The 25,154-nt window shown below is 36.2% G+C and overlaps 1 protein-coding gene across 1 annotated transcript in view; it reads right to left on the reverse strand.

Annotated features, from left to right (window-relative positions):
• CDKAL1 (CDK5 regulatory subunit associated protein 1 like 1) overlaps positions 1–25,154 on the reverse strand; it is a 725,954-nt gene that overhangs the window by 459,197 nt on the left and 241,603 nt on the right. The window contains exon 7 of the mRNA XM_023209761.2: positions 19,526–19,574. Within this exon, the coding sequence (XP_023065529.2) occupies positions 19,526–19,574 (49 nt within the window). The remainder of the gene's footprint in view (positions 1–19,525; positions 19,575–25,154) is intronic.

Here is a 25,154-nt window from a genome sequence, read left to right on the forward strand (position 1 = left end):
GCCAATTCCTTACACTACATCTCTTTCTATATATACACCCATTGGTCCCAACTAATACAAAAGTCTACTCCAGTATTTTGCCAGTATTTTAATTGGAGTATTTGTCTTAATGAGTTGTAAGAATTATTTACACATTATGGTTACAAGACCTTTATCAGATATATGATTTATAAATATTTTCTCTCAGTCTGTGGCTTATATTTTCACGTTCACGATGGTGTGTCTTGAAAAGTAAATGTTTTTTCCATTTAATGAAGTTCAATGTATCCAATTTTTTCTTTTATGGCTCATGCTTTTGGTGTCACACCTGAGAACTCTTTAGCTATATTAAGGGCACAGAGATTTATCATGTGTTTTCTTCTACATGTTTTATTGTTTCTGGCTTATATTTATGTCTAGAATTCACTTTGTTTATTTTTATGTACAGTGAAGGCCTAAGCTCTTTTTTTAATATGGATATTCAATTGTCCTGATGCTATTTCTTTTCCTTCTTCCTCTTTTGTGCTATTGGCACACATATTAACACATATAGTGGTATACAGTAGCACCACTTATCTGTGGCTTTGCTTTCTACGGATTCAGCTACCCACAGTACAGTATAAGAAGATATTTTGAGACAGGGAGAGAGAGACCCCACATTCTCATAACTTTTATTACAGTGTATTGTAATAATTATTCTATTTTCTTACTATTGTTGTCAATCTCTTACTGTGCCTAGTTTGTGAATGAAACGTTATCATAGGTATGGATGTAGGTACAGGAAAAAACACGGGACACACAGGGTTTGGTACTCTCCATAGTTTCAGATATCCACTGGGGATCTTGGAATGTATCTCTCATGGTTAAGGGAAGACTCATGTCAAGCTAAAATATGGTGCTATAATTATTGTTTGTTACATAATTATATGCTTTTTCCGTTTTGTTTTCTATGAGACAGGGTCTCACTCTGTCACCCAGGCCAGAGTGCAGTGGCACAATCATGGCTCACTGCAGCCTCGACTTCCTGGGCTCAAGCGATCCTTCCATCTCAGCCTCCTGAGGAGCTGAGACTACAGGTGTGCACCACAACGTCCAATACTTTTTAAATTTTTTTAATAGAGATGAGGTCTTGCCATGTTGTCCAAGCTGGTCTCAAACTCCTGGGATTAGGTGATACTCCCACCTTGGCCTCCCAAAGTACTAGAATTAAAAGTACGAGTCACTGCACCTGGCCTATGTATTTTTTTAATAATGAAAACGTGAAAAGTATGTATACTCATATAAATACCATTTCTAGCATGTTTCACTGCTCTTTGGAATCCAAGTTATTATTCAGTGCCCCTTCTTTGCTGCCTGACAAACTTTCAATATTTCTTACAAAGTCCATTCCAGTTTCTGCTGCATGTGCAGAAGAAACAACTTCTGGTTAACTTAAGGTATGTGGAAAGTTTCACAAGCCTCATAGCGCTAGCTCAGCTCCCAGAATTCCCTGCTAAAACCCTGGCTAGTCCATCTGTCCATTGCTTGCACCAAACAGGTCAGTAACTTCAGTCCAGTAGAGCTGCACACCTTCCCTACTGCTTGCCATCAAAATCTCCACCGTATCTGACAGTTCTCCAAATCCACTGCGCTGTCTCAGGAGCAGCCAGGAAGCTGCTGGCTTTCATGGCCTGTTTTGCCCTAGTTGCAACCTTGCCCACTGAGCAGAGGAGGGAAAATGGAGCCGCCCCAGCATAAATACCAATACTTACACTGTTTTTATCCGAAGTTCAGTTTTTTCATGAATAAACACTTCTCAGTTTGTTGAATGCTTTTAGTTGATTTCCAGAGTACTGACATGATTTGCTTTCAACTGCTTGTGCAACTTTAGCATTGTTTTTGAGAGGAAGGTTTGTTGACCTCCTCATGCCATCATGACAGAAGCATATCAAATGCAACTTTTAAGAAGGAATCATTAAAATAACTTCAAATACATAATTAGTACAGCTCTAAGATTCTAAGTACTTACATACATGTTTCATTGCCTGTCATTTAAGAAAGCTTTATTGCTTAAATATCTCCGGTACAACTTTTTACAACCAAAAGTAATAAAACCATCAGTCATAGCCTTTTTGCACTACTCACCTTAATAAGAAACATTTAGTACTTTATTCGTTCTGAAAATTTATGCTCCAACATAGAAACAAGCTAAAGTCAAGCAAGCATTTGGCATGTTGGATTCCACAGATTTTCAAGATAAGTTAAATTCTCCAATCAAAAGCCCAGTTAATGAAGAGGTGTGCAAGACTGGCATGCTAACATAATAGTTCTCCAAGAGATGCCAAGAGTTCAATAACGACTATGCAAAGCCATGCTATTTTCATACTTGCATGAGACAAATTTCATTATATCCTGCTGAGATTCCAGTAATATGCAGCCTGTACTAATAACATTTGATAAATTATTCATCTTCACTATCTACATGCAAATAAAGGAAAGTATCTCTGCCTGATGATATAATGAGTTATTTTCCAATCCAATGATTCATTAAAGAGCAGCAGACCTAACAATAGTCTGGTTTTTTAAAATTGAAAACTATAGCACACTAAAGACAAAGTAGGAAATAACATAACAGTCACTTGTTATATCTGGCCAAAGATGAAAGGAGGGAATTTCAACCATAAAACAATTCTTTGTTTAAAAATGGAGTAGCAGAACAAAACCTTTATTTGTAATACACCCTTTCATTTAGAAATCCTGTTTCAAACAGAACTGCTGTTTCAAATTAATTCCTTAAATCCATAAACCATACAGTAAATATAAATACTGTGAATCCTTACCTATTTTATGTGCAGTTATCAATACTGTTGCCATCTAAACCAAACTAAAACTTGCCAGAATAAAGAATAAAACTGAAAAAGCAAGTCTTTGGAAAGAAAAGGAGAGAGAACAAGGACTCAGGATCAGAGAAACATGCTGAAAGATTTGAGATGTGAAAGGTAAAAGGCAAATTTTTGGAGCGAATTTGTCCTGAAAATGAGCACGCTATACTTACGAAAGGACCATGAGGCAAAGACCACAATTACACATTCACACATTCCTTCTTTATTTGATCCTTTCTCATTAGCCACCGAGGCCTAGCACTGTGACAGAAAAAGAATGGCTGCTCACTGAGCACTGGTTTATTTTGTGATTACTGTGAATCAGCCTTTTGGCTTGAATGAAGGGAAAGAGAAAAGAAAGAAGGCAAACCAGTATAGAAAAGAAAAAGGGAGTGAGTTTTTACATCGTTTCAACCCAGGTAATAAGAAATTAAAGGAGGAAATATTAATAGGAACAGATGGGGAGATGACGCTCAGTGTGACAAGATCAACTGATAATGACATGAGGCCACCGAGGAGATGGTGATAAATATGTAAAGTGACTAAAAGAGATATGCAACTTTAATAAAAAGATGAGAAAGGAAGACTGGCATATATTTAGAATGAGACATACTCAAAAACGTTATATTTCTGAGATCTTTTATCTTTTCCATTTTAAATGTAAGTTCACATTTCACCTCCTCTAAATAATGGTCAAATATGTCTCGGTGGGTTTATTAACCCTCTTTAATAAACATCTCTCTGAGTTGTGACTTACAAGTGTCAGATACAATTCAATCCTGTTAAAACCAAATTCAATTTTAAGCCCTGAGGTTTTCAGCAGTTGTTCATAAATCAGCTACAAAATCTGATTCCATGCTGGTTTTTACATTTGATCTAATCCATTAAAGAATGTTACTAAACCATTTTACCAACTAAAATTATACGTTGTAAAAATTTGAACCAAAAAGCTAGCTTTTGATACAATTCACTGTTGTGTACACATTTCTGAATTCATAATAGTGAAATATTTATGAGAAGAGAAACCAAGGCATTGTATATTATTTGTACAGTAATTGCTACACTAGTTGAATCAATGTTTAACGCTGTCTATCGATCTTCAAGAACAAAAATGTTTTCTAAATCTCATGGTGCTACCTGCATTGAATGGTGTTAGAACTGAGGGAAAACAGCCCACCCACGTATACTAGAAAGCCCGGCCTGTCAGCATATCAGGAAGCCAATCATAATGATCATTTACAAATAGAAAAGAACCAACTCCCCAAACATAAAGACATATATTAATTGATAGAAACATAACTAGCTACAAAATATATCTATTAACTAAATTATGCTCCTACATACAAACCAATCTTCTCTGTTTGGTTCTCATGTTCTAAAGTGGGTTGCACATACTAGCTTTAGAATATCATTCATATTACAGAAATACCAATGATCTGGCAACTTGGATGCCTATTGTTTATTTTTTCCCTTTATTTTTTTCTAAAGGCTCTATAAACAGCCTGACTTTTCGTCAATATTTCATTCACTCCATCTAATTTTAAAGGCCATTCACTGTTTTCTTAATATATGACCACCCACCTCCACTACCACCAGAGAGAAGTCATGCCAAGGCTTGTTGGTTTTATTTTTTATCTCTTGATGAGTGGTCTCACCTTGCACAAATTTGGTTCTATTAAGTACACACAGAAAATACTTGTCTGAACCCTAGCTCTGGGTAGGCCTGCTGGAAATATTCCTAGTGAAGCAATCCAACACGATGATGGGGACAGACAGCAGAAGGCTGGCAGAACATTCAAGCAAAAAAGTTTTTTAAAAAATGAATAAATGGGCTGGGTGCAGCAGCTCACACCTGTAATCCCAGCACTTTGGGAGGGTGAGGCAGGAGGATCATGAGGTCAGGAGAATGACACCATCCTGGCTAACAGGGTGAAATCCTGTCTCTACTAAAAATACAAAAAATTAGCCAGGCGTGGTGGCAGGTACCTGTAGTTCCAGCTACTCGGGAGGCTGAGGCAGGAGAATGGTGTGAACCTAGGAGGTGGAGCTTGCAGTGAGCCAAGATCATGCCACTGCACTCCAGCCTGGGTGACAGAGCGAGACTCTGTTTTTAAAAAAAAAGAAAAAAAGTGTACTATACATATCAATTCTCACTAAAATTTGATCACATCAATTTGAATTTTATTTAAGAATATTAAAGTGCCCAATTTAATCTGTTTTTCTACAAAATGTTCATAGTTACCATTTAAAGTGTCCTTAATAGGCATTTTAACTACTCAATTACAAAGAACAACAAAAGTGCAATCTAACTTTTTCTCTACTCCATTCAATATGTACCTCATATACAGGTACTTCTTAGAAGAAAAAAAGGTAGGTATTCATGCTAAAGTGTGACACTCCTTTGAAACACTTCATCTTAAAAGAAGGAAATAATATAAAACACAGAAATTGGGTTAAATGGAAGAAGCAGCTTTGTAACAAGTCTAGATTGGAAAACTTTACACAAAATGGTAGAATTAACTAAAAAACACAGAATCGTTACAACTCAAGCTCTAATTCTTTGCTACTGAGATTAAATAATTCCCTTTTTCAGCAAGTATGAAGAGTTTGTTAATGAGAGCAATGACACCTAGAAAAAGATATTAAAATGAGAAAAGAAGAGACTATCCAAAAAGACAAAACTAAAAGTATAAATCAGAGTATACATAAAGAGAGCCCACTGAGGTATTGATGTTACCAAGGTACATTTCCAGAGTTTAACAAAGCATGAAGATTCCAACATCTTACCTGGTGGACTGGGGAGGACGCTAAGGTAAGATCACAGTACACAGTTTAAATCCCTAGAAATCTGAGAATTGTTTAATATCAAAACTCCTGTTTTAAAAAAAGTACCAACTCTATAATCTTAATGATATAAAATTTATTTATGGACAAGAATTACAGAAGAGAACATGGAAAGATGAAAACATTTATTGGAATGGAATGTTCTTAGGCAATTTTTTTATTCCATTTGCACATTATCAATGGTATAATAAATAATTAAGTTACATTAAACAAAGGATACGTATAACAAAGTAATCTGCATAAGCAAAATGTCCTTTTACTCTAATGGAGATACCTTCTGGGGAAATTACAGTAAGTATTTAATTTTATGTTTTAATTACTATATCTTTTGCAAGCAGATGTCTTTTATGACAGTGGGAATAGATTTACATGGTGTCAATTCATTTTTTCAGAATCCAAATCAAGTGTACATCAAAACAGTTAAAAGTCAAAGCAGTCCCATGTCAACAACTCAACGTTAATATTGACCCTTAGTAGAACTCCTTAGATCATTAGCTGTCTTGCTACAACAGACTCTCCTGAATTCTAAATTTATTAAATGGCTCCAAGCCTTTGATATCTACAGCAATAAAGCTATGAGCACTTCTGTTTCTGTATGTAAAGCATCTACAGCAACAATACAGAACATAATGATTTCTCATGCTCAAATCTGCATTCCCAAGGATACTGTAGCCAGTGATGAAAGCAAAGCAGACCTTACAAAAGACGGCACTCAAGCTGCTGGAAAATGAGAACAATAAAACATACAAGACATAAGGAACTTGTAAGCCACAGTTAATTTTAAAATTGAAGCTCAGAGTCCTACTGAATTAGACCATTTTATGCATTGCTATAATACCTGAGGCTGCGTAATTTATAAAGAAAAGAGGTTTAATTGGCTCACAATTCTGCAGGCTGTACCAGAAGCATGGTAACAGCAATCTGCTCAGCTTCTAGTGAGGCCTCAGGAAGCCTCCAATCATGGCAGAAGGCAAAGGGGGTGCCCACCTGTCGGGGAGAGTAGGAACAAGAAAAGATGCGAAGGGGAGAGATAACACACACTTGTAAACAACCACCTCACTAGAGAATCATGTGTCAGTACAGCACCAAGCCATTCGCGAGAGAACCGCCCCCATGACCCTAACACCTCCCACCAGGCTCCAGTTCCAACAGCAAGGATCACAATTCAAAATGAGATTTAGAAGGAACAAACATCCAAACGATGTTGCACTCACTTTCAATCACAAATGAAAATGTCAAGTCTCCTCCTGCTAATTCAACTCAAGCCACCATAAAGTGTGACTGAAGAGATGGGAAGCAGTAAAGGCTGGGGAATTTTCCCATCTATGTATTTTAAAAAATGCCTCTCTGACCTTGTTGACCTCCATTTCACTTCCAATCAAGAACTGAATAATCTTGTACTGTGGGCAGCATAAAGACAATCTAAATGAGAGGAGGCCCCTGGAGCTCACTTTGCTTTCAGTTCACTCTCTTAGTCCTCAACCCCTTGAGATAAGTGTTATCATTGCCTTTCTATAGAAATGGCAAGAGTGAAGTAAGTTTCAAAGAAAACGGATGTACATTTCATATTGTAAGTCACTGTATTAATATATATGCATAACTGAAACAAAAGTTCCAAATACCATAGATGAGCTTAGAAAACGAAGTATGAAATATTACTTTTTAATATTTAAATACAACATAAAAACCCCCAAAATACACCTCTTACCAAAACAAAACAAAACAATCTTCTGTATCTTAAGTCACTACTTTCACTTCTGCCTTAAAGGGACTTCAGGTGTCGAGGAAGGCAGACTGCTGAACAAATAAGAGGAAGGACGTGTCAGAGGTGACCTGACAGACGTTTCTAAGTATAGAGAGACACCACAACAAGGGAGTGGTCAACTCTCCGAGGGAAAATCAGGAAAGACTTCAGGGAGAGGTCACACTGAAGTCTGGGAGGCAGAGCAAGCAGGATACAAATTATATACACGATTATATCTATTTCACAGTACCTTTTGCTAGAATTCCTGTTTTTGACTGATTTTCCCCTTCTTAAAACCTATCTAGTTAAAAGCCTATCACTTAAACTGGATTTCACTGAAAAGAGTTATTAAGACTTGGCAGGAAGGGGCCCCATGGTGAAAGACCATGTCTTCAAAAATGAAAATGCTCCTAAAAATAATTTATGAAGTAGAAATTATGTGGGCTTGAGATTCTTAGTTCTAGTCAAAAGACTAATCAAACATTGTCTTAAAATTTAATTTTAAAAAACGACACGGTTGGGCATGGACTGTCAACGACTGAAAGTCATGAACACTAAAATACCTCTGAACAGCTGCAAAACTTATGAGAATACAAGATTTAAGGCATATCCTTAAAAAAATCCCAGGGTTTTTTTTTTTTTTTTTTTGGACCTACCTATTTGACAGTAAAAATTCTACATATGAACTATGTTTTATATTAAAACTTTCAAAACTTATTCTTACAACACACAAGAATTTTCTCTATAGAATCTTTTCATTTGTTTCTTATTGGTTGGCTTTTTTATCAGTTGCTTACAGTTACGGAAATACGTTCACTCACTCATTTCCCAATTTAAGCACCTTTACAGCACAGTATGAATAAAACTGTCTACACAGAATTTTCTTTAAAAAAATTAAGCTATCTTTATGAACTCCTTACAAAAGAATGTTTTATGTTGGCACAAAATAAAACAGAAAAGAAAAAGAGAAAAGATCAAAGAGGAAACAAGACACATGAAGTAACAAAATATATAAGAGAGGATCTAAAGGGAACTGCAAAAAAAGTGAGCAGTGATCTTAAACAACAGGCATCAGAAAAGAAAATAATAGATGGGCCTCACTTTCTCATTTCCGTCTGTTCAATATCAGCAGCTTCACAGAATAGAAAGGAGGGTATGTGCAACAAGGGGACTAGGTTTCAAATTATAGTACACTGCTGTCTGGCTGCATAATCAGTAATGCCAGGCTTCCCGTGGAGTAGAAATGAATTAATGTATATGAAAAGGGTAAGCCACAAAGAGCTAGATAGAAGTTAATTACAGTTACTACCATAATTAAACAACTGTACTCCTATCAAAACATACAGTGCTAATGACGTTTCTCAAAAGCAAGATGGTAAGGGAGTTTTCAAAACTTTCAAACACTAAGTTAAAGTCAGATCCCATTTCTTTTAAAAGCTCTGGAGGTCTAGCAAATAGGTCACAAATAATTGCATTGATAATGATGATCAAGGCCGAGCGTGGTGGCTCACACCTGTAATCCCAGCACTTTGGGACAAAGCGGAGGAGATCACGTGAGGCGAGGAGTGCGAGACCAACCTGGCCAACATGGTGAAACTCCTTCTCTACTGAAAATACAAAAATTAGCCAAGTGTAGTGGTGCATGTCTATAATCCCAGCTATTTGGGAGGCTGAAGCACAAGAATCGCTTGAACCTGGGAGGTGGAGGCTGCAGTGAGCCAAGATCGCACCACTGCACTCCAGCCTAGGCGACAGAGCAAGACTCCGTCTTAAAAAAGAAGAAAAAAAGATGACCACAAGTTTGTGAACGACATGTTAAATATACAAATTAAAGTAGATTGAAGGTCACCCCTATGAAATCACTCATGTGCACTGTGATGTACTTTCCTGGGTATGAGTTAGGGGAAGAAGGCATAGGTAATGCACCTGGAACTGCACACGGTCCTGGGTAAGTGTAAGCATGTGTGTTCAGGAACCATGGTAGAAAGCCAAGGTTGTTTTTCCACCTCAGGATACCTTTGAGTGATATGATTCTTACCTGTCTAGAACGGTGGCTAACCATGGCAATGAATCTAGGTGAGTGGCTGCAGGGCCAACTCCCCAACTCCCAGTTTCCCCATAGTCTGGGTTAACCAGTCTGCCATCTCCCCTCTCAGGTCATGGGTCCTCTCAGCCACCATCCCTCTCCCAGGAAACATTCTTGAGAATCACTGCAGTAGGTAATGTTACCTACATTAAATTCCCTCAAATCACTTTTTCCCTCAGCAAACCAAGTTACCAAGAGTAAAACTACCTCTCTCGAAGTCCTGAAAATAAACATGCTCCTGGGTAGCTGCTTCAAAGAGGCACAATGTTTTTGAGCAACACTGGGAAGCACACTCCCTGTCACTGCCCAGAACTGCATCACAACTGAATGAAGAAAGGGCAAAAGAGTTCAAGAACTGGGCTTTCCTCAAGACCCTCTTCACTAGAAAATATAGAGGTATACCAAACAAAAATACATGGTACCTCTGCCACAAACGTCTTCAATTTCATTTTGTGAGAAGGCAGGCACAGGGAAAGAAAAAGTAAAATCTGGCATATAGAAATTAGGGTGTGAGATAAAGGCTAGTCACATTCTAATAACTTCTGCTAGAGATCACTATCTAAAATGCCAAAAACTATTCTAAAGACAGACTCTGAAACTCAATTTTAAATTACAGACACATGCACTTCAAGAATTTCAGAGTAAAAGTGACCTTCCACGTGATACAATTTGCAACTCAGGAAACTGAGAACCAATGAGGTTGTATGGGCTGTGAAAGATGGCATTGTTAGTTGTACAAACAAGCATTTGCACACAGCTCTTCATAGTCTCAACCAAGGACTCTCACCTACCACAGGAGCACCCAACAGCACCCAACACATCAGCTGACTTTTCAGCGCAGCTTCAAGAAATGGTGCACTTTAATTTTCAGAAATACAATAAAGATTTAATGTTAGCATGGTTTATAAGGACATTTTAATTACTATTTCTTTATTACTCAATACAATGCATACTTTGTTATAAAATGGTAGTACTGAGATAAACTTCTTTAATATATCTAGATATCCAGAGGATATCCAGAGTTGATATCCTAATTGAAGATTCTCCAAGTGAGTTTTCTCTCCTTCAAATTAATAAGTGAAATTGGTATTTAGTCTCTCAGTCTCCAAAGTAATTGCTACGAATCTGCTGTATACTTTGTAATGTGTTACAGAATGAACTTCTAAACGACAAAATGTACAAATCACCAAATATTAGAAATAAATGTTCAAATCGATAAAATATTCTTTTAATAATCCTGTACCCATTATTATCAATATTAGGTTTTCTAAGAAAAGATCCATAACATCACTAAAGTTTATCCTACACCTAATTAAGTTAATTATTCCAATTATCAAATACAATTTTTCAAGAAAAAGAGAAAGTCAGATTTAAATTTCTTTTCTACCTACATCTGAGCCATCAGATTATTTTGTGGTGCCAGTTTTCACTTGACTGTGACATAATAAATGATTTCCCTAACAATAAAATCTTTGTTTTTTTAAAAAAAAATTGAAGATGATAATTTCTATGTCCTATCAAAGCTTTAGATACTGCATTTCTAACATGACCTGGTTTCTACTTTATATTTCTATTTTTAGGGAAATCAGCTATAAAGTACTAAAGAAGAATTACCAATCCAATACAATTTACAATTGCTGAGAATAATCAAAGCAAAACAGAAAATATCACAATTAACCTACAACTTTACTCTGCATTTGAAAAATGCAATGAAGTTACTAGTATTTATTTTTTTCCTCTAACTTTACAGTCTCATCTATTCTCACTATATTTTACTAACCAAAAATAGTGCATTCTCTAATGAAGAATAAAATCTCTCCAGTCACGAAAGAAAGCACATGATATGTATGCAATGTATAAAAGCAGTGTAGCAACTGTCAATTCTCTTAAAAGTCAGTTATAATAAGGGAAGAATATATGATGAAAAAATGTTATTTTCACCTTTTCTTTTAAAGTATATTAAAACTCTTAAAATACCAACATTAAGTGAACATTTTGTACGGAAGCCTCAAAATATGATTAATTGATCTACTTGGTTTTTTTTTTTTTTTAACTAAATGACTCCTACTGTAGTAAATAGTATAACATTCAGGTATAATGCAAATTCTTTCTGGGATTGACGCTTTATATTATTTACTTGTTAAGAACAATTAATATGGTTGAGAAACAAGAACTCTGGGAAACAGAAATTGCCATATCTGAAAATATTACGTACCAGAAATAAAAATGATTAAAATACAGATATAAAAGCAAGGATGTTCAAACATATATTTGCTCATGTTAACAGTTTCACAAAAGTCAAAATATAATACATTTTTAGAGATTGAACAATACTTGTAGTCTCACCTTCATGAAATCTGCCAAAACACTACCAGGATTCACAAGAGTTAATGTGTAAGTGTAATTTAAGAGTAGGCAAGTCCTCATTAATAGTTAAACAAGGAAAGATGGGGATACTATACTGGACAGGTCAGTGGGATTACCAGCAGAAGGGTCGCGTCATGGGAAGCCTGAGAGGTTCAAGCCTAAAGTAATTTCCTTTCCTTGCTTACGGCAATCAAATTTAGTAAACTACTGTAAGAGTGTACTATGTGAAAACTACAATATGATTAGCAACTTGAACTATTCAACACTATGTACCAGCTCACCCCACCAAAACCCCAGAATTCAGAATTCAAAAGTTAGAGAAATACCTAAGTCCTCATATCAATAAACTCCATTAATGATGAAAAGTGGTTTCAAATAATAATTTAAAAAATGCATCTTTGAGCAGAAAAGGAAATATAAGCGATAAATACACTAAAGCTGTATAATTAAATTTAAGATGAACAAAAAACATATAAGACCATTCTGAAGCCATCATAAAACAGCAGAATCCACTTGGGGGATTCATTTAGGCATTCATTTGTGTTCTAACAGCCTTAATGACTAAAAATATTTGATAAATGTAAAGTTACTTACCATCTTCATTTTAAAAAAGCCAGTGAACTTGAGCATCTCCAATGTTTAAAGAATACTTTTTCTAGAGCATCTATTACATATTTTGTAGTAGACAAACACTGCTGCTGCTTGGTATGTGTGAAGCTAAAAAGAGGACTGATAATTTGGCGAATACAGTTACAGAGTTACAGAAATACAGACAAGACAACATATGCTGGTTTCTCTTACAAAGTCCTTTCTGTTATTATTCCAAACCAAGGTAGAGAATGAAGTAATGTAAAAAATCAACTAAAAGTCTTATCATAGAATGTTTTTGTTTGGGGCCATAAAGAAATTAGCCTACTCTTATTTTTAAGAAAATATTATGGTTCGAAAAATGCTAAGAGACAGAATGAATAGCAAGGAGTTCATCCTGAAATAATGTATGTAGATGTACAGAATACAAAGAAGTAAAATTAATTTGTTAATGTGCGGAAACTAAAGAAGGAGATGTAAAGAAAAGAGGATAGCAAAGCAGATAAACTGACTGCATTTAAGAATGTAACCACAGACTTTGCAATTGGAAATGCAAGTTACCAAACTGTAATCATACAGTAAAGTTAACTTTACTACATTCATAAACTTAAAACAAACAGGCTCATTGAAAAAAACTAAATAAAGTAATAAATCCCTGGCTCCTTTACTTACTAGAAGGTAGACGTTACCATGTATTTACTTACACCAATGAGACTGGAAGAAAGTATTCCTAATATGTAAGGCAATCCACAAACTTTTTCCCACTACATTCAGACTACACTAACTGTGTCAGAGATTACATATAATGAGAGGATGCATACAAGTGCTCTTTCAAAGCATATATTAAAAATCAATAAAAATTAGTTTATTGAAATGCAACTATTGAAAAAGCAGATGTGCTTTTGTGGTCCAATACGCCCCATATATACCACGCTACATATCTAAGCTCAATCACTTACTCATTGAGTTTGGAAAACATCCTCAAGTAAGTCTGCATTGAGCTCTGTAAGGTGGTTATTCAATCACTCACACTGATCAATTGATACAGTCCTGCTTCCCAGTCTCAACTTATGAACAGTCGATGCTCTAAATAAGTACCACATGCAAAAGTAAAAAACCTTACAGAGTGAAGATTAATAGCAATGTCTTAAATAAGAAAGCTGCTTGGTGACGTAGTCTGAGAATTTAGGTTAGTCCAGTGCAAGATGGCATCAATTACTGAGAAGTTAGGAAAAAACAAAATCAGTGAAACTTGCAAATTATATATCACATTGGGAAAACCCTAAATTACCACCACTTGAGGCATTTGGAAACTGACTGATGAAACACCAGCAAACATATTAATTACAATAGGGATCTCAACAGAGGTTGACTGGTGAAGAAGTATGACTTAATGGTAAAAACATTTTTCTAATTTCAATAGGTAAAATTTATTTGCAATAATTTGTCATAAGATATCCAATTAGACTATCTTTCTACAAATATAAGATTATTTTTAATGATTTTTTGTTTAGAAGATTTCACATGCTCTTGCTGGAAGAAATGCAGATTTATATTCCTTTCATAGATTTCATACAAAAAAAAGTTTTTAATGACCATATGAGCCAAGACTAAGGTATGTATGAATATTTTTAAGAGACAGAAATGAATATGAATCCACTAGACACTGTATTTTTTTCCTTACATTCAGTTCCACACCTTATAAAATTATCAAAGTGATACAGGAAAAAATCCTAAATTCATTATAATTTCATATATCCTGAAGCCAAAACCACAAATGGAGTTTTCTTGTCGCTATTAACATGAAGATCCATTCAGAATAATTTAGCAAGAATTTCCTGTTTTGATACAATCAAGACAGATAAATGAAAACAGGCTTTTATGGTTTTATGTTAATTACAATAGAGTTAAATGCTTTTATTATCAATGTACCTTATTAGTTTTAAAATACTACTTGGTGTAACATAAGCAGCAATAAGAAGAATGCAAACAAGCTGTGACAGAGGCTATATGTCTAAATCCACTTCAAAGATGAGATATGAAGAGAGTCCAACAGGGATCAAATGTGGAAACAAGAGGGTTATAGCAAAATCCTCTTGTCAGGCGGTATTCCATCTGGCCCTTCTGGGCAGAGCCTTGCTTCTCTACAGCTAACTTCTTATCAATCAGGGTACCAGCAAAGCAGACGGCTCACTGCATATCTAAGAAGATTTTCATAAAGGAATGATTTACTAAAATCGGGGCAGGGCTAGGAAAACCAACAGACAATGTGGTACTCTGAGGCTAGTAACAATGAGGTGCTGTTTCCATCCCAGAGGCAAGGAAGAGAAGAGCTGCACAAACCTGGAGAAAGAGATAAACAGGGACGGAGGAGAACTGTGACCTTGGGGTAAGGAAAGCAACCAATCCAAAACAGGCAGGGAGGGAGGGACAGATGGGAATGGATACTCTCAGCTCGCTCTCTCGTCACATCCTCCAATGAGCTGTGACCTTGGGGTAAGAAAGCAACCAACTCAAAACGGGCAGGGAGGGAGAGAGAGACGGGAGTGGATACTCTCAGCTCACTCTCTTGTCACATCCTCCAATTGGCTAAATCCAACTGGACATAAGATGGCAAGAATCTTACTGATTCATTCCATGCAGGTCAGGCTCCACGAACACAGATCAAGATGGAGAATGGATCTGGAAGGACAAACAGAAGATGTCCACTTCTGTGGAGGACCATAAAGTAAATGTAAAGCACAGTGAAAATATATATAAGAAACATCAAGCAGCAGAGTTGGCTGGAGCAAAGGGTATAATGTATAGCATTCATGGACAAAAGACGTGAAAATGGTAGAAAGTCCCCAAATTAATTTGGTGAGTAAGAGGCACCAGTGAGAATATACATACAGGAAAGTAAAATAATCCCAGGTTAATGGTAGCAGGATATGCAGTCAGATTGAAAGGAGAGTCACTGATGGCAAATATCAGTTAGATTATTCCAGCAGTTCTTACATTAAGGAGGAAGTAAGAGGTAAGCATTAACACGAACTAACGCCCTAATATGTTCTGTGTACCTCAAAAGTCTTATCCATTTAATCCTGCCGATTTTAAGCTGAGAAAACTAAGCCTCAGAAAAATAACTTACTGAAAGACAACCAACAACTGGCTAACTGCTGTAAAAAAACACATTATTTCAGTGACATATGCTGTCTGAATGAAGTACTGGCAGTAGAAATAAAAAGCAATGAACACAAGTTGACTGATAAGCATAGTTCTCTATTAACTAAGAGATATCAAAAAAATCATGTAACTCCTTCACAGCTCAGCTTCCTGATCTGCAAACTAAGGAAAGCTATCAAAATTATTCCTTCCATCTAAAAAAATTTCCTGTTACATTACAAAGACTTAATTATCAAACTTCCCATCCTCTAAACAAACCTGCCAATGAATATCCCCTTCAACTTCATCTTTGAGTCACTCTCATAGCTAAATGCAAACACAATCTCTCCAGTAAATCCACTCAAGTTCACACTCATCAGTAAGAAGCTATCCCTGATTAACTCAGCCTGGGAGTAACAGGTCTTGTATGATTTCCTATAGAAATTATGTCTCTCCAAGCCATTTGGCAAACTCCTAAGCACACTGTTAACTACCATTAATTTCCTAAAATAGATCTTATTTTTTTAGAGTAGTTTTAGATTCAAAAAAAAAAAACTCAGCAGAAGCACAGAGTTTTCATACATCACTGCTCCCACTCCACACACAGCCTCTCGAACTATCAACATCCCACACCAGAGTGGTACGTTTGTTATAATCAACGAACCTACACTGACACATCATTTTCATCAAGAGTCCACAGTTTACATTAGGGTTCACTCTTGATGTTGTTCATTCTAAGGATGTGAACAAAAATATAATGACAATTGTCCACCATTACAGCATCATACAGAATAGAATTACTGTCATAAATATCTTCTATTTTCTGCCTACACATCCCTCCCTACTCTCTAATCACTGGCACTAACTGATCCTTTTACTCCTTCCATATTTCACCTTTTCCACAATGTCCGATTAGTTGGACTCATACAGTATGTAGCCTTACAGATTGATGTCTTTCACATCGTAGTATGCATTTAAAGTCCCTCTATGTCTTTTCATGGCTTTTTTGCTCATTTCTTGTAGTGTCAAATAATATTCCATTATCTGCATGTACCACAGTTTCTTTATTCACTTACTAAAGGGCCATTTTTTTGCTTCTAAGTTTTAGCAATTATGAATAAAGCTACTATAAATACTGTGTACAGGTTTTTGTATAGACGTAAGTTTTCAACTCATTTGGATAAATATCAAGTAGCACACCTGCTGGATGTAAGACTGTGTTTAGTTTTAAGAAACTGCCAAACTGTCTTTCAAAGTACCTGTACCATTTTGCATTACCATCAGCAATAAATGAGACTTCCTATTGCTCCACATCCTTGCCAGAATTTGGTGTTGTCAGTGTTTTGGATTTTGACCATTGCACCAGGTATATAGTTTTAACATATCACTATATTGCATTGCTGTTTCAATTTGTAATTCACTAACGACATATGATGCTGAACATCTTTTTATACACTAATTTGACATTTGCATATCTTCTTTGGTAAATTGTCTGTTCAAGTCTTTTGCCCATTTTTTAACTGGGTTGTTCCTTTTCTTATTATTGAGTTTTAAGAGGTCTTCATATATTTTGGATAATAGTCCTTTATCAGATGTGTATTTTGCAAATATTTTCTCCCACTCTGTGACTTATCTTCCCATCCTCGTGACAGTGTCTTTTATAGAGCAAAAATTTTTCAACTTAATGACATCCAACTTGGCAATTATTTCTTTCATAAATCAAACTTTTGATGTTGTATCTAAAAACTCACGCCATACCAAGATCACCTAGATTTTCTCCTATGTTCTTCATCATCATTAATTTTTTACCTGGTACTTAAAACAAAGGATGAATAAGGCAACAATACCCTCAAGTATCTTAAATCACTGCTTAAGATGCTCATCAAATAACCTTCAAGGTAGTGAATCTCAACTGAGAGAGAGCAGAGAAATAACAGTATCGTGTAAATCACAGTAGAACATACAGGCTTTGGAGCCAGACTGCCTGGATTCAAATCCCAATGCTGCCACTGACTAGCTGTGTGCACTTATGTCTCAACTTTGTCCTCTGCAAAATAAGGAAAATATTTATGCCCACTTCACTTCACAGTACTATTATGAAGGTTAAACGACTTAACCCATGAGAAGTGTTTAACACAGTAGCTGTCACACTGTAAGTACACAATAAATGCTAGTACTTCTGGATTCTCCAAGATGGAGCTGAAGTAGTTTGTAAAAACATTCAAATTATCATTGCTATGAATTTTTAATCTGATACTTCATTTTATTTTGAAACTTCAAAAGAAGACTAAGGGCCAAGTATGGCAGCTCATGCCTGTACTTCCTGCACTTTTGGAGGCCAAGGTGAGTGGATTGTTTGAGCCCAGGAGTTCGAGACCAGCCTAAGCAACATGGCAAAATGTCATCTCTATTTATAAAATAAATAATTTTTAAAAATTTAAAAATAATAAAAACGATTAAGATATAGTCTCATTCTCATATTCTCATAATCTCCCTTATTGGAAATTGATTGTGATAATCTCTGATAAAGCAATGGCTCAAAATTAATGAACAGAAGCACGTGGAAAGTAGTAGACACCACCCAGAAGGAAAAGTGCAGCATTAAAATTTCCAGTTTGGCAGGTGGAGACTATCAGGTTTTTTAAAATATATAAATTTCTCATTTATAACAAAACAGTATTTAAGTGAGACTTTCAATTCACTTAATATTTCAGTATGATATTATTGGTTTTCATTTGTGCTAATCTAACATAGGAAAAAGCTTTAAAAAAGGTAAAATTATACCACAGAGTAAAAGATGGTTTCACAGTTACTTCAGTAAGAATCTATGTCAGTGAGTGTTAGCTAACAAAATAACCAAAACTTAATTCTACTTTCTTTGCATAATTTTTAGTGTAACTATAAAAAAATTACGCCTTGAAGAAGTATCAAAATTATTGCTGTTAAAAGTATTTATAAAACAATTAATTATGTGATATGAAAATGTACAAATAAAAAAATTCCTTATTATTTATTTATTTATTTCGAGACAGGGTCTCGCTCTGTCAACTGGGCTGGAATGCAGTGGTACAATCACTGATCACTGTACCCTCAACCTCTCAGGCTCAAGCAATCCTCCCACCCGAGTCCCCTGAGTAGATGGGTCTACATGAGCACCCCACCACACTCAGCCTATTTTTTATAGAGATGAGGTTTCACCATGTTGCCCAAGCTGGTCTCGAACTCCTGGGCTCAAGCAATCTGACCACCCCAGTGTCCCAAAGTGCTGGGATTACAGGCATGAGCCACTGTGACCAGCCAATTTCTTTATCTTAAAATTGTTTAAATTCTTTCAATATGAAATTCAAACTAAATTCATTTTACACAAAAATAAAATAACATTAAAAAAAAAAAAACTATTACCTGATTCATTTATTCTTTAAAGTCAGGATGTCACTGTGTCGCTCAGGCTGGAGTGCAGTTACACAATTATAGCTCATTGCAGACTTGAACTCCTGGGCCCAAGTGATCCTCCTGCTTCAATCTCGTAAGTAGCTGGGACAACAGCTGTACACCACAGCATCCAGCTGACCTTCTCCCCCAGAGATCCCAGGATCTCACTCTCTTGCCCAGGCTGGTCGTAAACTCCTGGCCTCAGGAATCCTCCAGCCTCAGCCCCAGCCCCCATTGCTGGGGTTACAGGAGTGAGCCATTGCTCTTGGCCTGATTCGTTTATAAGCCAAACAAATACACAGTAGAGTGCCTGCCTCCAATATTAGATTGGCAAATTCATGAAGCCAAGGATAACATTTGTGATTTTATATCTAAAGCAATAACTTTTATAAAGATGCCTGGCAAGAGTTAACTGAGTGGTGTTTCTATCATGTAGTTCAGAAAATATATACATCTGTTTATCTCACTTTCAACGATTACCTTTAATTGTTTCCTCCACAACTTCTACCACACGGTCTATCTGTTGAACCTAGAAGAAAAAAAAAACAAACGATTAGACAAGTAATTTACACGGAGAAGCAAAATTTGTGTTTATCCTTATGGTTGAGTCAATATTACACATTTTCTAAGCACATCAATGCAGGTTTCCTTTAATGTATTTGGAGACATAAAAAATATTTTATATTAATATTTTGCGTTACAATGAAGTATGAAATTATCACCCTCCTGTCCTCTAATGATAACTGAAGAAATCACATTGCATTTAAATAAACTGCCTGGAGTTGTTTTAGGATAGCCTATCGACACATACCACATCCTGAGACAGAAACTTAAGTTTAATTAACACATGTCTTCTCACACAAGGCTTCAAGAAAAAAATGGCATAAAATAACAACCTACACAAAAAGAGCAGGCTAGTATTAAGGAGATCTGTCCCAGATTCTATCTTTATTATTTTAATACTAAAAAACCCTTTTAATGAATTTCTACAATGTGCTGGGTACTGTACTCAGGTCCATGAAATGCAAAGTTAAATAATACAGCTTCTGTTCTATACACCAGAGACTAAGGAAGATTTCCCATGGGAAAACAGAGGAAAGGTAATAAAATCAGACCAAGTGATCCAGGAACGCTTCCTAGAGAACCAAGGGTGACTCCTGGGGTTATGATTAAACAGGATTATGATTGGAGAAGCCCACTGAGAATGAGAAAGCACGGCTAGAGTTTAACAGGGAAATGAAAAAAGAAAAGTAGTATTATGATTCACAAAGCTAAAAAAAGAATAAGTCAAAGTTGATTCTTCTTTAAAAGTCCTTAAATTACCATTGTTTTATTACAGAAGAAATATCACAAAAAAAGTCAAGCAAAATAGAATATAACATGGAAGTTAGTTAAAGGAAATCATAGCATCTTTCATCCTGTATTTCCACTCCTCAGATGAAACCACTAATAAGAGTGTGATGAGCAGATACCATGAAATTTTCTGGCATCAAACATTTACATACAAGTCTGTTCTATAGTTTTATCCTTTTTTTCACAAATGATAGTGGGTGGGTGGGTGTGTGTGTGTGTGTGTGTGTGTAAACAAATATATAAAATAGATATACAAAATAGACCAAGACCAGCTGGGGCAACACAGTGAGGTCCCGAGGTCTTTGGTGGGGGCTATATGTATGTATGAAATACACCTCTGCCTTGATGTTTTCTCTATATATTGTCAATCTATAGGTCTATTTCATTCCCTTTACTAGCTGCCTACTATCTCTCTGAATGGTTGCACCATGATGTGATGGATGCATCCATACCTCTATTGATGAAAGAATTTCTATTCTTTCATGATTATACAATGCTGCAATGAACTCAACTGAGACAAGAGGAACCTGTTTTAAAAACTTTATTAAAAATGTAATGGCCAACTGGCCACAGTGGTACATGCCTATAATTCCAGCACTTTGGGAGGCCTGGGCGGGGGGGGCAGATCACTTGAGGTCAGGAGTTCGAGACCAGCCTGGCCAACATGGTGAAACCCTATCTCTATTACAAAAATTAGCCAGGTGTAGTGGTGCATGCCTTACTCCCAGCTACTCAGGAGGCTGAGGCAGGAGAATAACTTGAACACGGGAAGTGGAAGTTGTAGTGAGCTGAGATCACGCCACTGCACTCAAGTCTGGGCAACACAGTAAGAAAAAAAATAAAAGAAGAAAGAAAAGACAAGAGAAGAAAGAAAAGACAAGAGAAGACAGACAGGACAGGACAGGACAGGAGAGGAGAGGAGAGGAGATTCTCTTTAAAATATTCCTTTGGTCTCAGTATCTTACAGAAAATGAGGAAAGGCTTGTGAGAGCAGACCTGAACTCCATTCTACCTCTGACCACTTAGCCCAACATGATGGCAGCAGCAACAATAATTATTGAGAAACTGCCAAAGGCACGTAAATCTCAGACAACATTAGGTTTTCAGCCCCCAACAAACCTACCTAACTGGAGATGCATCTACCAGGAAACAATGGAACCATTAGGCCCTGGTTTTATTATGACAGCCCAGTTGGCTTCCATAGGGAATGTGATTAAAGAAGCCAGCAGAAGAAAGATTTCAAAGAGGAGGAAGTGACCAACAGTGTCAAACACTACAGAGACATAAGTATACAGACTAAAATGAATATGTTTGATTTAACAATACAGGAATCAAACTTAGGGAAAGCAGTGAGTTCAGTAGTAATGAATTATATGTAAGAAAATAGAGTTAATTTGACTACTCTTAGTAAAAAGCTGGGTAGAAAGGGAAGGAGAAGAAAGACTCTTGATGGCTAGAGAATATTGAATATATTATGTTTTGGATTAGGTTAGTACAAGTAACTATTTCTTTTTTTTTTTTTTTTTTTTTTTTTTTGCAGTTTGAGCGGAGAAAGGCAGTAGGCAAAGAAGTTGTAGACTGAAAAACAAGTGATGGAGCAATGATCTTCAGGAAGTAGAGATCAGGAAGTCGACCAAGCAAAATCTAAAACATGAATAGAGGATAAGTCAGAGTGAGAAAAGGGCCAAGTCTTCGTCTCCTGAAAGAAGAGGTTAGGGGTAAAGCATGGGAAAAGATGCTAGTACTCTTGTAGAGGTCAGGGAGGATCTAAGCAAATTTCCACCTGTTGCCCTCAATTTTTCTCATTGAAGTAAGCAGGAAGTTCATCTGCTAAGAGGTAGAAAGCATATCGTAAAATAATAACAGAAAGAATGTTTACAAATACCTATTACAGACAACAAGAGACAGTGATGACTAGGAACATATAAAATTCACCAGACAGTATTGGGATACCAGTTGAAATCTGAGACCATGAATTTACAACAATAACTCCAAGTCCCAGCAGTTCTACAGTAGGAGCCAAACAGACAAACAGATTGACCCAAGGTTTGTTAATACCACCATTTATTCACTCATCAATTATTAACCATCTAAATTATACCAGGATGGTTGAAGACTGATGAAACAACACTAAGAGATTTGTGGAATGGACTAGAAAGAAAATGGAACAAGGAAACTTGACTATGTATTTTAGATGAGAGGAAGCTTGGCAAGTAGGTTAGACAGGGAAAGAAGTACAGCCAGAAAAGAAGAAATGAAGTGGCTGGGTGTTGGAGAAAGAGAAAAATGAAAAAAAAAAGGAAGGAGAAAAGAAAAAGGACAGAAAGTTATAACCAGAGTACAGACACAGGCATTTAGTATTTCTGAAGAATAGTAAGGTCCAATATCTGGCAATGGGAATAGGTTGCTGAAACAAGATGTAGGTGATGACCACTGGAACTGATGTATGATGAAGTGAGAGGTGACAATGTTGCCAAGACATTATATCCAGACACTCAGATTGCCAAAGATAATACAGACATGAATAGGATAAGAAAGAGTTGGTTAAATTTCCTACTGGATGTGGGTGAATAACCAAGATATCAATTAAGGATAGAAGACAGACAATAAAATGAATAAAATATAAGATAATTCAATGATGAAACCAGAAAGAAAAATATTTTCCTATGCAGTTAAAAATATAAAAGCTCAAAAGCACTGCATGTATTCTTATAGCACATGGACTGAATAAGAAGCCATATTTCTAGGGAAAAGTCAGAACATGCAGAGGAAGCAATCTGTTAAAAAGTTGAGGGTAAGCTAAAACTATAAAACTCTTAGAAGAAAACACAGCCATAAATCTACATGAACCTTACGATTAGACACTGATTTCTTAGCTGTAACGCCAAAGCACAAACAACAAAAACAACAAAAGAAAAAATAAATTGGATATCATCAAAATTCAAACCATTTCATACTTCAAAGGACAACATCAACAAAGTAACATGACAACACAGAAGATGAGAGAAAACTTTTATAAATCACATATCTGGTAAGGAACTTATATCTAGAATTTATAAAGAATTTCTACAACTCAATAATAAAAAGACAACCCAATTAAATATGGGAAAATAATCTGAACAGACACTTTTCCAAGCAAAATATACTTATGGCCAATAAACACATGAAAAGATGCTCACATCATTAGCCATCCAGGAAATGTAAATCAGAACCATAACAGAAGAATAGGGAGCTATTGCTTAATGGGTATAGAGTTTTAGTATGATAAAATGAAAACATTCTAGAGATGGATAGTGGTGATGACACACAACAGTATAAATGTACTCTGTGCCAGTTAAAAATGGTTACAGTGGTCAATTTTATTTTATGTATAGTTTACCAGTATTGAAAAAAACACAATGAGATACTACTTCACACCCAGTAGGACGGCTATCATCAAAAAGACAGGCAGGCCAGGTGTAGTTGCTCACACCTGTAATCCCAGCACTTTGGGAGGCCAATATGAGAAGATCACTTTAAGGCCAGGAGTTTGAGCCCAGCTTGGGCAACACAGTGAGATCCTATCCCTACAAAAACATTTTAAAAATTAGCTGGGCACAGTGGTGCTCATCTGTAGTCCCAACTACTTGAGGGGCTAAGGCAGAAAGATCGCTTGAGCCCAGGAATTCAAAATTACAGTTACCTATGATCACACCACTACACTCCAGGGTAGGTGACAGAGTGAGACCCTGTCTCTTAAAATACACACGCACACATACAGATAATAACGCGTGTTGGTGAAAATGTGGAGAAATGGGAATCTTCATACATTGCTGAGGGGAATGTAGTAAAATGATGTAGCACTTTGGAAAATAAGCTGCCTGTTCCTCAAATGATTAAACATAGAGTTACCATATAATCTAGCAATGTCAATCCTAGTTATAACTCCAAGAAAAATGAAAAATGTTCATACAAAAACTTGTACACAAATGTTCATAATAGTATTATTCATAATAGGCAAAAAGTGAGAACACACGTATCCACTGACTAGTGAACAGATTAACATGTGGCATATACATACAATGAAATACAGCAATGCATCACTAAGACAGAATATGCTCTGAGAAATGTGTTACTAGGCCATCGCTTCAATTCTATGAACTTCAGACCGTACTTACACAAACACAGACGGTACAGCCCGCTACTCAGCTAGGCTATATGGTACAGCCTACTGCTCCTAGGCTACAAACCTGTACAGCCTGCTACTCTACTGAATACTGCAGGCAGCTGCTACACAATGGTAAGAATCTAAACTATAAAAGGTACAGTAAAAATACTGTATTATAATCTAAAGAGACCACTGACTTATATACAATACATCATTGATTAAAGTTGTTATGCAGTGCCTGACCATATTGCTAATCCATAAAAGGGAATGAAGTATGGTTACATGCTATAAATGCAAAGTGAAACAAACCAGACAGAAGGGGAGACCAAGAGGAAAGGGAGAGAAGAGTCAGGGGAGGGGGAGTTACATGGAAGAGGGAGAAGTCAGGAGGAAAAAAAAATGAAGGGTCGGAGGCACAGAAAGAAGAAAAAACAATCGAGAGCAAGAAAACAAACTCAAAATTCACATGCACCTAGGAGAAACAAAGATGGCCCTGATGAAGATGGCGACTATGATGATCACATAGAATTTGCTTGAATGTATATAGCTGAAAATATATCCTCCAACTTAAAATAGTACTGATTACATTTGCTTTTAAGGCAGGAAGTG

Source organism: Piliocolobus tephrosceles, chromosome 5, assembly GCF_002776525.5.
Source record: "Piliocolobus tephrosceles isolate RC106 chromosome 5, ASM277652v3, whole genome shotgun sequence".
Classification (NCBI taxonomy): domain Eukaryota; kingdom Metazoa; phylum Chordata; class Mammalia; order Primates; family Cercopithecidae; genus Piliocolobus; species Piliocolobus tephrosceles.